We start from the raw sequence: 13,956 nt of genomic DNA, 5'->3' as shown, positions 1-13,956 counted from the left end.
AGTCCCTAGGAACAAACAAAACATTTGTAAAATCCAAATAGCTGGCTCTGCAGTTTTGTAAATCTGTGCTCTCTTGTTGTCAACCCAGGGGCTAAGATGACAGTGTCTTATTGGCTGGTTCCTTTCCTTTTAAAAAGGACCATCTGGTTTGCCCAAGGCTGGTTGGCTCCAAAGTTGTATGCTCTAGCATTTTTTGTAGCCTGAAGTCTAGTGAAAATATAAGTGTTCCTTTTGCGATAAGAAGGAGCACAAACCTTGAAATCCTACAAGTTAAGACTGCAAGAATTACCTTGCTGGACCAAGCCAAGGTTTATCTAGTCCAGTAATATATTACCAACAACAGCCAGGAAGGCCCTCCGAAAGCTCACAAGTCAGGTATGATTGTAATGGCCTCAGCACCTGGTCCTCAGAGGTACAGGACCTCTGAACATAGAGTTTCCATACAGCTATCATGGCTAACAGTTGTTAATAAGCACTATTTTCAAAATTAATGCCTACGTTGACTACTTTTCATGTACAAATCTGCAGATTGGTGAACATTTGTAGGGAAGTTTGGAACACCATTGTTCGTGGCCCCAGCAACTACCCAATTTGTGTGTACAGCTCTATTTCAGCTCTATTTGTTCAAATATTTGCTTGGTGTGTACCTCTGAAAATGTGGGCTGGAAGATTAATTGTCAAGAATATTACTTGTAAAAAAAGATATCCCAAACTTGACAGCCAGCTGTCAAAAGATCATTATTCTCTGGTGTGGAAGAATGGCTATTAGAGTATTTAAATATCTTTAATATACTATAAAGTGATGTGGCACTGTTAACAACACTGTTAATTTCTTGGTGCAGCAAATAAATTAAGCTGCCATTGTTGGTTCTAGTCCTGTGATTACAATTTCTCCTGCATTTATTTCAACTGTTCTCCATAAAATAATGGGTAAAAGGGAAATTGCATTCAAAACTTTTCAGAGGAGGTTTTTGGTGTTGTTTTTTTTTAAAAAGGATGTAATTCTCATGGATAGGGTGCAGAGCATTTGGGCAATGGGGCCTTGATATAATCAGGACAGGATTTGACAATGCTGACTAACTGCAGGCAGTCTGAGGCTTCTTATGCCAAAGAATTAGAGTAATTTGGAAGCAATATACTTTTTTCAAGCAACTACAGAGTTAGGATTTTTTTAATAGGTGTTTGGCAAAACCTGCCACAAGCCAGTCATGATTTGACACCTCCTCCCAAAAGCAAACAAAACATTTGCCCAAAGAGCTGGAAAAGTAGGCTTCTTCAAAACTAAAAATATGCATCACTCAATATTAGCTTTCCTCTTCCTTTCACACCACCCACCTTTGCTCACTCTCTCTTAAGGGTTTCTTTGCTCATGCCTAGGATAAAATATAATGAGCCTCTTCTGCCCCAGTAATTCAGCAGCTTCCTGCAGGCTGCCAGCCTCTATAAATAGAGCAGAAGTGAGGATCCTGCTCCATATTCTGCCCCCCCTAAAAACACTTACCCTTCTGCTCCTTTGCAGTCTTGCTCCACCTTGTGCTCCACCCATGCAAATACGTACCTGATGGACATTTGTCTTTGTTTGATAAAGAAGGCATTGTGATTGTGTGGCACAAACTCCACCTCCATTCTTTTCTACAAATTCCTTACAGCAAAAATGCGTCGAAAAGGGCATTTCAGAAATGTTGCTGAAGTTCAGCTAAGCGTTATGTTTATTCCCAGGGCTCCAGTAAAGTTTATGGTGACTGAAATCCCACATACAGCAGTGAATATTTTAAATCTTCACACAGAACTTGTGGAACTTATAATTAGAATTTGAGATCAAGAAGGGAATTTTATTCATGCCCTGAATAGCAAGAGGCTGAAGATCTTAATTCCTGCACTTCAGATGCCAAGACCAGGTGACAAAATAACAAGAGAGGACAAAAGACCAGCTAATCAGTGTCTCTGGAGGCAGCAACCGCTCTGTGGAGTTTAATTTCAGGGGTTGACAATTTTGCAGAGAAAGCCCAAGAGACTGAGGCAAGGGACAGTGGCACAAATAAAAGTTTGTTTTTAATCAATACCCCAATCAAAGCATTGGCAGCAGGATTGGTATTGCATAACTGCAGATTCCTACAAAGCCCTAACCAAATTAGTGTTAAATGTCATCTAGGCTAATGCTTACTCCCTACTTGCAGTTCAGGGGGGCTGAGAAGGCAGATCCTTCAACTGTAGTAAACTGAAATTAGTCAATGTGAACAACTGATTAAAAACAGAAGCAAAGAGAGTCTGTATAAAGAACAGCAGAAACACCAGCTTGCTGTAAAGTCCTCTGGGAAGTATATTTGCTGTCCATCCTGGGAGGAGCCAGGAGAGGGGAAAGAGGAAACTTCAAAATGACATTCTGATGCTGAGTATTGGGGCCTTGCCCTCTGCACTCTCTCTTCCTTCTTTCCACCTTTCTGCTTCTTCTGCTAGCAAGAGCTTTTCACTTATCCCTCAAGCACTCAATTTCACCTTTGTTTTTTCTCTGGAGCATCTCACAATTAGCCTCACACTGTGCAGGTGGCACCTAACACTCCACCTCCTCTGCTCGCACTTTCATTCTCTCTGCTAAACTCTGCTAGAGCTCGGTAACCCCTATTATTACCCAATAGCGAATGCTATTAAAAAGGAACAGACACTGACTTCACAGGTGCAAATGTTATTCACAGGTAGCCATTTTGACTCCTACCGGCTTTTGCTGGATAACCCCCGCCACACACCCACACAAAAGTTGCTTTTAAAACATAAAGAGGTCTATTAGGATGCAGCTACATACATATGAGTGTAACATGTAGTTTGAACCTAAGGCTGCAAAGGCATTACACTAGGGTCAGAAGGAAGGAAAAAGACTCTCTGAAAGGTCTTCTCTGTAAAACATGCCTTAAATCACTGTGCATAAACAAACACTCTTGTCTTGTCATCATTTCTGCTGTTACAAACCACCCAGCAGGGTCACCGGCCTACTGTGCTTGGCCCCACAAACAAACAGCGCTGTGATAGGTGAAACCTCTCTGTGCATAGGAGGTACACTTATGAAAGATGCTGGAGACAAATAACAAGCACCTTCATGTCCTGCTTGGTCTGATCCAGAAAGGAAGTTCTTGCATTTGGACTAAAGCATTACAACTGGAAGAAACTTGCCAGCTAGGGTAGAGCCGCTACACAAGCTTCTGGCAGGTGACCCACTGTGGCTTATTTGGAGGCAGAGGAGGAGGCAGTGGGTAGATGCAAATGCACCAGCAGGAGCACCACATTGGCTCTGCCAATGAGTTTGCACTATGCTGACCTCCCCACCATCTCGGCACCTTCATCTTCACCTCATCTGGTGACGTGCTTCTGATTACCACACAAAAGCCTATGTTGCTACATTTACGGTAGCCTATGTTGTTGATGTTAAAGTATAATGTCACCCAAAAATAATAATGCTTTCTCCATTAATTTATTAAGAAGACTCTTGAAATTAACTCCATACATTTTTGAAACTAGTATATGTTCAATCCAGTTATGCTTCGAGGCATTAGTGTTTCGAAAATCCAGGGATGTTTTTAAAAATAGCAAGCAATGAAGTGGACGAACGAATCTTGGCAAGGGGGGAAAAACCCGAAAAGAGACTTCTGCAAATATGGTGCATTTGTGCGAGGAGGCCTGTTGGATAGCAGACCATGTCTCTATCATCTCCTGCCTGACTGCCAGCTAAAAACACTTTAATAAACTGCCTCCTGTTGGCTTTTAGGTTTGGTATCAGCTACTCAAAAGAAACCTCTTATAACTAAACCATTGTGTCCAGTGGAGCGATGCTTACCTCCTGTTCTCGTGTTTTCTGAGACTCGGATACGGTCGTGCTATCTTTGATATCCGCTTCTGGTTTTGTGGCCATAGTTTTCCCCTTTGGCAATGGACTTTCAGAAGCTTTGGGAGGCTCTTCGGGTAGTTTGGGCAGTGGCTTTCCTTCTGATGGAGCAGGAGGCTTTCTGTCTTGGACAGCGGTTGGTAATTTGCTCGGTTCTGAAGTCCTGAGATGGTTTGCTTGTGAAAGGTGCCTGTCGTGAGGAGCTGACATTTCAGGTTGCTGAGGAGCTCCTCTCTGTTGCTGACCAATTCCTCCGGGTTGGTGTCGAGGGGATCCAGTTGGCTGTTGCTTTGGAGCAGGCAGTGGCATTGGAGCAGGGTCTCCTAGGCTTCCTTCTAGCAGCCTCTGAGTTTGGCAGTTCAAACACAGCCATTCATTTTTCTGAAATAAGATGGAAAAAACAAACAAACCAGGAATGAAATCCACATTTCATTCAAGATCAGCATGAAGATACCTCTCCTGTTGAATGCAACATACTTCCTTCTAAGTTAAACATAATTATTTCCACTTTACATTATGTGGAGGAAAGCAGATTTTGCTGTAACCCCCAAACTGCCATGGTCTAATGGATTGATGTAAATCCTATTGAATTCAGTAGGGCTAACTCCCAGGTCAGTGCACATAAGATTACAACCTTGGACAGATAGGCCGTTGATCCATCTAGCTTAGTTAGCAGCAGTTCTCTAGGGTTTCAGACTTGCAAACATTCCCAGCCTTACCTGGTGATGCTGGGGAAATGAATGTTGGACCTTCTGCATGCAAACCTACAACCCTTCCCCCAGCCTTAGATGTTCAAATTATAACTCAGTCATGGACAGGAGGCCTTGGGCAAGTCAGAGTGTGGCCGCCTCAATTCACCATCTCTAAAATGGGATTAACATTGACCAGCCTCCCAGGATCGCTGTGAGGACAAACAAGGCTTATTTGGATTCATGATTATTATTAACAACAGCAACTGAAAATGAACATCAAATATTTATTTTTCTTATTCTTTTCAGTGCAGAAAAGCCTTTATCATCAAAAGGAAGGGTAATGGCTGCAGAGGATAGCCATTTAATGCTCCAGAGACCATGTAAAAAAGAAGAAACAAACAAAATTAGCCAAACAATCTTAAGACAGAAAAGTTATTTCTGATGGTGCCATGCCCAAAGTATTTATGGATTCTGAACTATGTGGACGTCAACCAGAAGTACAGATATAAATCATGTTCATCAAAGCATTATGGGATGCATTATAGGTCTTGAGTAAAGAGTGTACTCCTTATGAGATGAAAACTTAATAAAGCCTACATTGTGATGATCTTCTCTGCTGAGGATGGGTGGAATAGGAATGCAAAGACTCAGTTCTATTGGGGTAAATTTTGCATGATTTGGTCTAATTAAAGTGCACCAAAAAGTGATGTGTCAGCAAGTTGTGAAAATATAAAAATATGTTTGCCTGTGGAATGCTTTGCAGCTAAAAAACAACAACACTACAACAAAGTAATTATCAGCTTTATCTTCTGTGTTCAATTTATGCAAGCTGGGGAGTTTAGGATTTGGGGAATGACCTATGACACCAGATATTAGACATTTCATACAGGTAAGGACCCGACATCAGCATAACAGCAGAGATATGTCATAATATTACACTGGTGCATTTCCAGTGGAAGAGCCAAAGATGAGCAGTGTTGTTAGCATGGCATTATGACAACAAAAGAGACGGTGCGTGTTAAAACACATCAAACTCAACTGAGAGCCAAATCATACTTCCCACAACCTCCTCCATCTCTGCCCGTACCACCATGACAAAGTTTAAGATTCAGATCAGCTCTGCACCCAGTTACAGCATATCCACAGCAGTATGAAAACCCCCAACAGGGAAACCTCCCAAAGAAGCTGCCTGGACACTACACTGCACTGACTACCCTTTTCCCACTTTTGATAGGTAATTCAAAAGGATGGCTATTTGCAGATAGAAGCAAAAGCTTTCAAATAGCTATCTATGGGGAACATTGCAGCCTCTCAGTTTCTGGGTTCTTCTTGTCTGCATCACAGTGGTTGCTTCTGTGGAAGGTGCTATCGATGTCCATGTGTCTGGCAGGCTGTGATTTCTCTTTGTAATGGAGAAAGGCAGCATTTCACAACTGCTTTATCTCCATCCTATATATATGCATTTGCAAAAGTTATTGTTTGGATATTAGTTGGGGACCCAAATGTTTGTTTAATGTTTTCACCAGGTCAAGTTCAAGATGTATCTCAACAAGCTAACTGAAACACCGCAGTGATCAAAGAGATAATATTAATATGAAATCAGCATCTTGTCCCTCAACAGAAACAGCTTAAAATCATGAGGTTCTATGCAATGTCTTTCTCTGAAAACATGTAGTAGACAAGGCATAATTTTTCAGAATAATACATGGGGGAGGGAACCCCCTCCATGTCCTAAAATTAAGAAAAATTACTTGGTATTGTGTTTCCTGTTGCTAAAGATGCCATTTCAAATGCACAAGTAGCTTCACTTTGATCCATAGTGATTTTATATGGAATGCTTAGTCACTTCAGCGCTGTTAATTGCATTCACTTATTCCACTCATAATGGCTCCCTTGTGTGCAGTGCATCTGCTGCATGCATAACAGCTGAAATTCTTCTCTTGTTCTTTTATTTTTAGCTCTGAAATGCAGAAGCTAAACTGTATTTTACCAAGAGGATGATTCTCTATAATGAGGGCTTTTTAAGTCTGCTGGATGATGGGCTATAGGAGGGGTGGAGAAACATAATGATGTTTGTGTCCCCAACATTAATATTAACATGCCCTTTCCAACCTCAAGATTTCATTTTACAACCATATATTTCTCTCATACATATCTGACTTCATATGACACCTTCTGGCACACCATATACTGAGGTATTCAGTACCAATGACCACAGAATCCTTCTCGACTAGCTTCCAGTAGTTCCACTCTTGCCTGATGGGTCAGAGGATGGTTCTGGCAGAATATTGCTCCACACATGGCATGGCATTCTGCAAGGCTCACTTTGGACCCTCGTGCATTTTAACCGCAGGAAAAGTGTGCAATTAATAGAGAGCACTACATGAACCTGAGGGAAAAAAGAGAGGCCTGAGAAAATGGATTGTGGGACTATGGACTGGGGAGTTAGGTAGCCTATTTTTTTCTGAGTCTAGGCCCTGAGGAGTCTCCAATCCAATCCCTTTAATAGTTAGATGGATAATTTTCCACCAGTCTTTACTGCAGCATTGTGAGCTGGCAATCCCAAGGAAGCAGTGAAAAGGCAATGGGACAGTGTGTTTATATGTTCACTTTAACCAATAAGCCAGCTCTTTGACTGTGATGTGTGAGGCATATGGAACTACAGAAGGGAAACCACATCCACCTCATAAGATATGGTCTGCCTCACAAGGAAACACACTGGACTGTAGGATGTTGATCCAGTACAGATACTCTCCTCCTGTTTGTCTTCCCTTACAATCTGTTTGTATCTGTTTCCCCTCCACGCAGGGCTTGCCGTACTCTTTTCAGTTTTCTCATACTGAAAAGGCAGCAGTGGACTGGATGCCTGTCATGTTTATTTATGGATATGTATAGGCTTATGCCTTTTGATACGGGGCTTCTGTTCTTTCTTTCATACTCCTGTGATTTAGAAATGGTACACTGAGCATTTTAACTATCCGGATAAATAGATAAAGAGTAGGGCTGAAGCCATGCTTGGATGTCCCTGAGATTCTGTGGCAAATCTGTTGAGAACATAACACAAGCCATTTCCTGCCATCACCCTGTCATGTGGGAAGGTAAACGCATAGTTAAAATGATGAGAGCGTCATTTTGAAAATCCTGCTGCATTCATTCTCCTCGGGGACTATATAATTAATGTAACAGGCTTTTTCCTTTATTCAGGTCAATGCTAAGGCTCAGCTCAAATATCCCAATGCAGCTAAAGGGGTGGGGGTGGAAATAGGAAGAAGACAGGTAACTGGATGGAAGTGTACATTAAGCAAGTGAAGTAACTACACAGGAAACAACATGTTAATGGAATATACCCTAAGACCACCATTGTCACCATGTGATACCTTCAGATGTTTGACTGCCCATCTAGCCCTTGGTGACAGGAGAAAACAACTTCCCCTACTTCGTTTCGGCTCAACCTCAACTTGCTTACACACATGGAAAATATTTACTGTAGTACCTCGGTTTACGAACTTAATCCATTCCAGGTCCGTTCTTAAACCGAAACCGTTCTTAAACCGAGGCGTGCTTTCCCTAATGAGGCCTCCTGCCGCTGTTGCCCTTCCACTATTCTGTTCTTAGACCGAGGTAAAGTTCGCAAACCGGGACACTACTTCTGGTTTTGCAGAGTTTGTAAACCGAATAGTTCTTAAACAGGGCTGTTCTTAAACCAATATACAACTGTATTTAATTATCACAGCATAAAAATACAAGATAAAAACACAAAATGCTCACAGATGCTTGTTTCTGACTGCTACTGGAAATCGAAACCCAAGCTGCTGATTCTAGCTTTGAGAGGAAAACTGCTACAACCCAGCAAGTCTAGTGTGGCTTGACTTCATTTTTCTGTTTTGCAAACATACTTATGAACGATCTTGCACAAAATAAACAATCCTTTTAGACAACAGCTGAGTTTAAAATAAATAGGATAAAACTAAAACCAGCCATAGTCATGAGGACCCCCTTCTATAACACACGTGACCAATTATACAGAATAACAAACATTAAACATGACTGTACAAAGAGAGAAATGCCTCAATTCTAAACTACTCAAAGAAAGGAAGTTAAGCACAAGTTAAAAATGACTACGTAAGCTCAGAACTCAAAGGACTTCTCCCTGGAGAAGGGCCATAGTTTGGTGTATAGCATTTATTTTGAATACAGAAGGTCCCAGGTGCAATCTTTAGCATCTCCAGTTAGGGCATCTGAAACCCTGGAGAGCTGCTGCCAGACACTGTAGAAAATATTGAGCTAGATGGACCAGTGGTCTGATTCAGTATAAGGCACCTTCCTAGGTTCCCTCCTCACATCTGGAGAGGAGAGTCTATGAGAAAAACAAGCAGTACAGACAGAGAAATGAGCTTGTTTCCCTTGGGCTTTAGCCATACACACTTGGCAGGTAAGCTTATGTGCTACTATTACTTTTCCAGACCATGTTCAGTAGCATTTCCTAGCTTCATTTACTTTGTGTTAGGAGTGCCAGCTATTATTTCAAATATATATAGACCATTTTTTCCTACCACAAGATAGTACCTAACAATAGAGTGTACAATGTAAAAATAATGAAGTATAAAAGTAAAAGTAGAGCATTGAATCATAGAATCATAGAGTTGGAAGAGACCACAAGGGCCATCGAGTCCAACCCCCTGCCAAGCAGGAAACACCATCAGAGCACTCCTGACATATGGTTGTCAAGCCTCTGCTTAAAGACCTCCAAAGAAGGAGACTCCACCACACTCCTTGGCAGCAAATTCCACTGTCGAACAGCTCTTACTGTCAGGAAGTTCTTCCTAATGTTTAGGTGGAATCTTCTTTCTTGTAGTTTGGAACCATTGCTCCGTGTCCGCTTCTCTGGAGCAGCAGAAAACAACCTTTCTCCCTCCTCTATGTGAGTTTTAAGTTGATTCACAACTTAAAATAACCCCAGCTCTATAAACTCTAAAACAATACAAAGGTTACCTGTCATGTTTTGAGTTTTGACTATTGACAATATGTCCCATTTTCAGACATCTGAAAATTTGGTACATTATTCAAGATCAGGATGTCGTGGACTGTATGTGCTGCACACACAACTTCAGGTTTCCAGGTCATCTGGAAGTACAGTGGTACCTCAGGTTAGTACTTAATTCGTTCCAGAGGCCCGTTCTTAACCTGAAACCGTTCTTAACCTGAAGCACCACTTTAGCTAATGGGGCCTCCTGCTGCTGCGACGCCGCCGGAGCCCAATTTCTGTTCTTATCCTGAAGCAAAGTTCTTAACCTGAAGCACTATTTCTGGGTTAGTGGAGTCTGTAACCTGAAGCGTATGTAACCTGAAGTGTATCTAACCCAAGGTACCACTGTATATTACTGAGTCTGATAGACTGGCTCTGTGCGGGAATCAATCCCAAGTCTCAAAAATGATGCATCCTTCTTACTAGTGGAGAATAGGTTAAAACCAGTTTGGTAGAGATGACCCTGGGTTCCTTCAGGAAGAGCGGGTTATAAATTCAATTAATGCTAATAATAACGGCTGCACATCACTGAAAGGTCACAAGTTCAAATAAATAGGTTGGGGAAAACCCAAAGCTGACTGGAGGGGGAACATAGGGAGAGGAGAGGATGGGGAAGTTATGCTGTGCGCCTAAAAGTTGTTGCATTACCATAGATATTTAGCTGGATACCACCCTTGGTCCCAAAATTTGCCAATGAATTTCAAAATTAAAATTTGGCAATAAAATCTGAAAATCGCCTGTTTTGATGGGTACATGACGTTGATATAAAATGACCTAAGTTCTACTGCAAGCTGCCAATTTCAGTCAAAGACTAACTGCTAGGTGTTAGATACAGTTCAAAAGTAACTACTACTGTATGGTAGCTGCCACATACTGGCAAATGTTGGTTTGCTACGACAAAATGTTTGGATGTCAAACGTTGGTGCTGAACATCAAACAGGCACCAAATAGTCACTTATCCAAAGAACATTATTCATCAAAATCCACAGAAGAAAAGTTTGAGGAGAAGTTTTGACTACAAATTCATTTCAGCTCTAAGATTTGTACTACTATGATCACACAAACGCAACCCACCTCATCGGTGACACATCAGAAAATGAAAGCTATGATTCATTCAAGAAGGGGAAATAGAAACTTCATACAGCTGAGTAATTTGTTGCTGCACTGCGTATACGTATCTTTGTAAATTCACCTAGAAAATCCAGGACTCCATGTCATTTTAATGCAGCAAGCCACATAATGCCTATGATCCATCTACTGAAGTCATGGTTTCGTGGTGACAGTTGTACAAGTTGCTTGTCCCAGGCACTGATAAAGCCTAGAGAATGCAATTAAACATGTAGCATGGTTCACCCTGTGGTTTGTCTAGCTCCCAGTTCCCCAAGAAAATAGAATACAGGAAAGTTCAAGCCTAAAGTTCCATAACTGCAGTTCTCTATACTTCAGAATGGGCAGTCAGTCATACATACTCAGTCCCTTTGAAAGTTAGCGGCTTCCAAACAATGATCTGTGCACAAGTGGAACAAGAGGCTATTTGGGCAAGGCGAAATATAACATGTAATGGTGAAATATAACATGTAACAGTGAAAATAGCATACAAAAATAAATTAGGGTAAACTGCTTTGCAAAAAATGTCTATATTAGGGGAAATTGCATTAAAATATGTATATTATATTAAAGTCACAATAAAATGCTGATGAACTTTCATAAGGATTTTTTATGCAAACTGATGTGGAAAGGGGGAGGACTGAACTTTAAGACTGGAGAAATGGAAACTGAGAGAAACTGAAACTAACATATTTGCTGGACCTTATTTGGGGAACCCCCTAGAGCAGATTTAGGGGGAGGAGAGGATGCAGATACGGATTTGGCACTTCAGTGGAAACTTGTGGTACCTGTGTGCTCATTGTTAGACATGCCTCAAAGATATTAAGCTGCTTTCCCTTTAGTTAGCTATGAAACTAAGACTTGCCAGGCCAATCAGTCAAATTAGTATAACCGGAATTGTTGTCAAGAAGAGCGCCAAATCATTAAGATGACACTATAAAGAAACATATTACACTGCTGTGTCATAAAATGCATTGGGAATGTTCAAGTATTCAAGCAAAGATCGGACAGAGAAGGCTGCTTACCTGAAGTGGTGAGAGTGTGTACCATTTATTCTTTGTTTTTGAATTTTTGCGTATTTGTAATATTTGCAATCTACCTTTCCATGCACCATGGGTACACACAGTGACTTACAACAGAGGTAAACACATGATGCACCATAATACCATATAAAAGCCAATAAACATAAGAAAGGCGTCAGCTAAAAGCAACACATTTCTGACAGTAATACTAGAGATTCCTACTGCAAACCAGCACCTAGGGTGAAAGGAAAGCTCTTCTTACGCATGAGCTGTTGTCAAGTGTAATGGCCAGCTGGAATGGAAAGAGCTGAGGGACAGGAGAAACCAAAGGCAGCTAGTTTTTCAGCAAAGCCAATGGAGTAAGCCCTATTTCCCAAGCTTTCTCTGTGCTGCAGCTGGGAGAAATGCTACTAGAAGAGAGTTGAGGGAGAGAGCAAGCAAAATGGAGATGATCCCTGACTGATTGAAGCCAATGGAGATAACTATGCTTCTATCTCCCACTACTGCTTATAGAATTTATCTTCTTAATTCATTTACGTGGTTTATAAAGCCATCCTTCACCCAATGGTCTGAGGGCTGGGTGCATTCTTCACTCGAATAAAATGAAACATCTGTACAAAATCACTGACATAATCACAAGCATTGAAACAACCATCATCACAACATACTTTAAAGCAGGTGATAAAAATAGATCAAACTAGCTGGTATATCCTCACCACCCTTCCAAAGGCCTAGGCAAAGAGGTGGTCTTCAGCTGTCGAGTAAACTCTTTTGGTGTCACCCCTTCAAGAGTTTTCTTGCTGATGGTGACCCACTGCCCAGAGCAGGATCTCCTTTTATGGCTAAACATTGTTATAGTATGGAGGACACATGCTGGCAGCAGGTCAGCTTTTGCAGATGCTTTTAATAAATTATTTGAAAAGATTAATAAATGGCCTAATCAGAGAGGTTAATATGAAGAATGGCTTTCAATATTAATCCACTTCGTCTAGGAATCTGCCCTAATGTATTTTTCCATTCTGGCACAAGTGATTCAATGCTGCAATGAATATTTCAATCACATTTACTTTCTGAAACCTTTATTACTGTGCTATATCATAAATACAATATTTCTAGGTCAAGTTCCTGTCTGTACTATCAGGCTCCATCAATAAGCAATCAAAATACCTGCTCGCAGTTCATAAAGTATTTTCACAATAATATACCAAGCATAACTCAGAACCTCAAGAAATATTTCAGCATTCAGATTATTGGTGCGCTTGCTGAATAACCAGCTGTTGTCAGAGCTTGCCCGCCCATTAAGCAAACTGGATCAGTTGTCTCACTTGGAGATATAGGCGGTCAGCAAATTGATGCACCCCTGTATCCGCCATATGCATCTGCTAGCCAGCTCTGCTACTATTCCTGCCACCACATCTGGCAACGTGCTTCCCCTCCCTACATCATTCTAGGAAGGGACAAGGGGGTCCTCAGTCCAAATGAGCCATTCTGTGTGCGGTGGCTGTGTGTCACTGCCATGGCTCGCTGCTAAAACAGCTGCCTAAATTGGAGTCTGTGTGGAGCTTAATGTTACTATAAGTTTAAACTTCAAAAAAATGTTTAGGAGCAATTCTGGTCACTGCAGCAAACCACCTCTGAGAGCAAGGCAGGTAGGTAGGTAGGTAGGAAGGAGATGGAGGCAGAAAACCTCACCACCATAAAAGAAAAGTAGGAGGGAAGGAGTGCGAGAGGGGCAGCAGCAGCTGCTGCAGAGGCTCAGGTAGCACAATCTCTTGCACTGGCCCTGACTGCTTCCCTCAGGAAATATGCATCAATAGATGCATTTGTGGATGAAGATACAAAGTTGTTACACTATGTGTTCTACATGTAGAACCTGGGTGCTGATTTCTGAAATTTAGCATCAGCCATAAAAGCTGTTCACTTCTTTATTTATATTCTGATTTTCCCCACATATTTGAAAGTTGCTTTTCCTTAATCAACTCCTGTTATTTCTTATCATCTGAATGATAATAAGGTCATCCCTCTCAGGTGTTAAGATTGGCAAGGGAGGCCCTCTTAGTAGTTCCAGTTTCCTCAGAATTTTAGCAGACGCCAGTCCAGGAGAGGGCATTCTCTGTGGCAGCCCCTAAAACTCTAGAGTGCCTTCCCCCACAGTCTCACTGGGCCATAGCTGTCAACTTTTCCCTTTTCTTGTGAGGAATCCTATTCGGAATAAGGGAATTTCCCTTAAAAAAA

At 41.4% G+C, this 13,956-nt stretch overlaps 1 protein-coding gene across 2 annotated transcripts in view; it reads right to left on the bottom strand.

The window, feature by feature from the left end:
* Positions 1-13,956, bottom strand: part of BSN (bassoon presynaptic cytomatrix protein) — a 210,029-nt gene that overhangs the window by 33,530 nt on the left and 162,543 nt on the right. For both annotated transcript variants that reach the window (XM_053377413.1, XM_053377412.1), the window contains exon 4: positions 3,827-4,255. In XM_053377413.1, coding sequence (XP_053233388.1) covers positions 3,827-4,255 — 429 coding nt within the window. The remainder of the gene's footprint in view (positions 1-3,826; positions 4,256-13,956) is intronic.

This window comes from Podarcis raffonei, chromosome 2 (genome assembly GCF_027172205.1).
Source record: "Podarcis raffonei isolate rPodRaf1 chromosome 2, rPodRaf1.pri, whole genome shotgun sequence".
NCBI lineage: Eukaryota > Metazoa > Chordata > Lepidosauria > Squamata > Lacertidae > Podarcis > Podarcis raffonei.
Note: the sequence above shows the minus strand (reverse complement) of the source record. Positions and strands in the feature narration are given on the sequence as shown.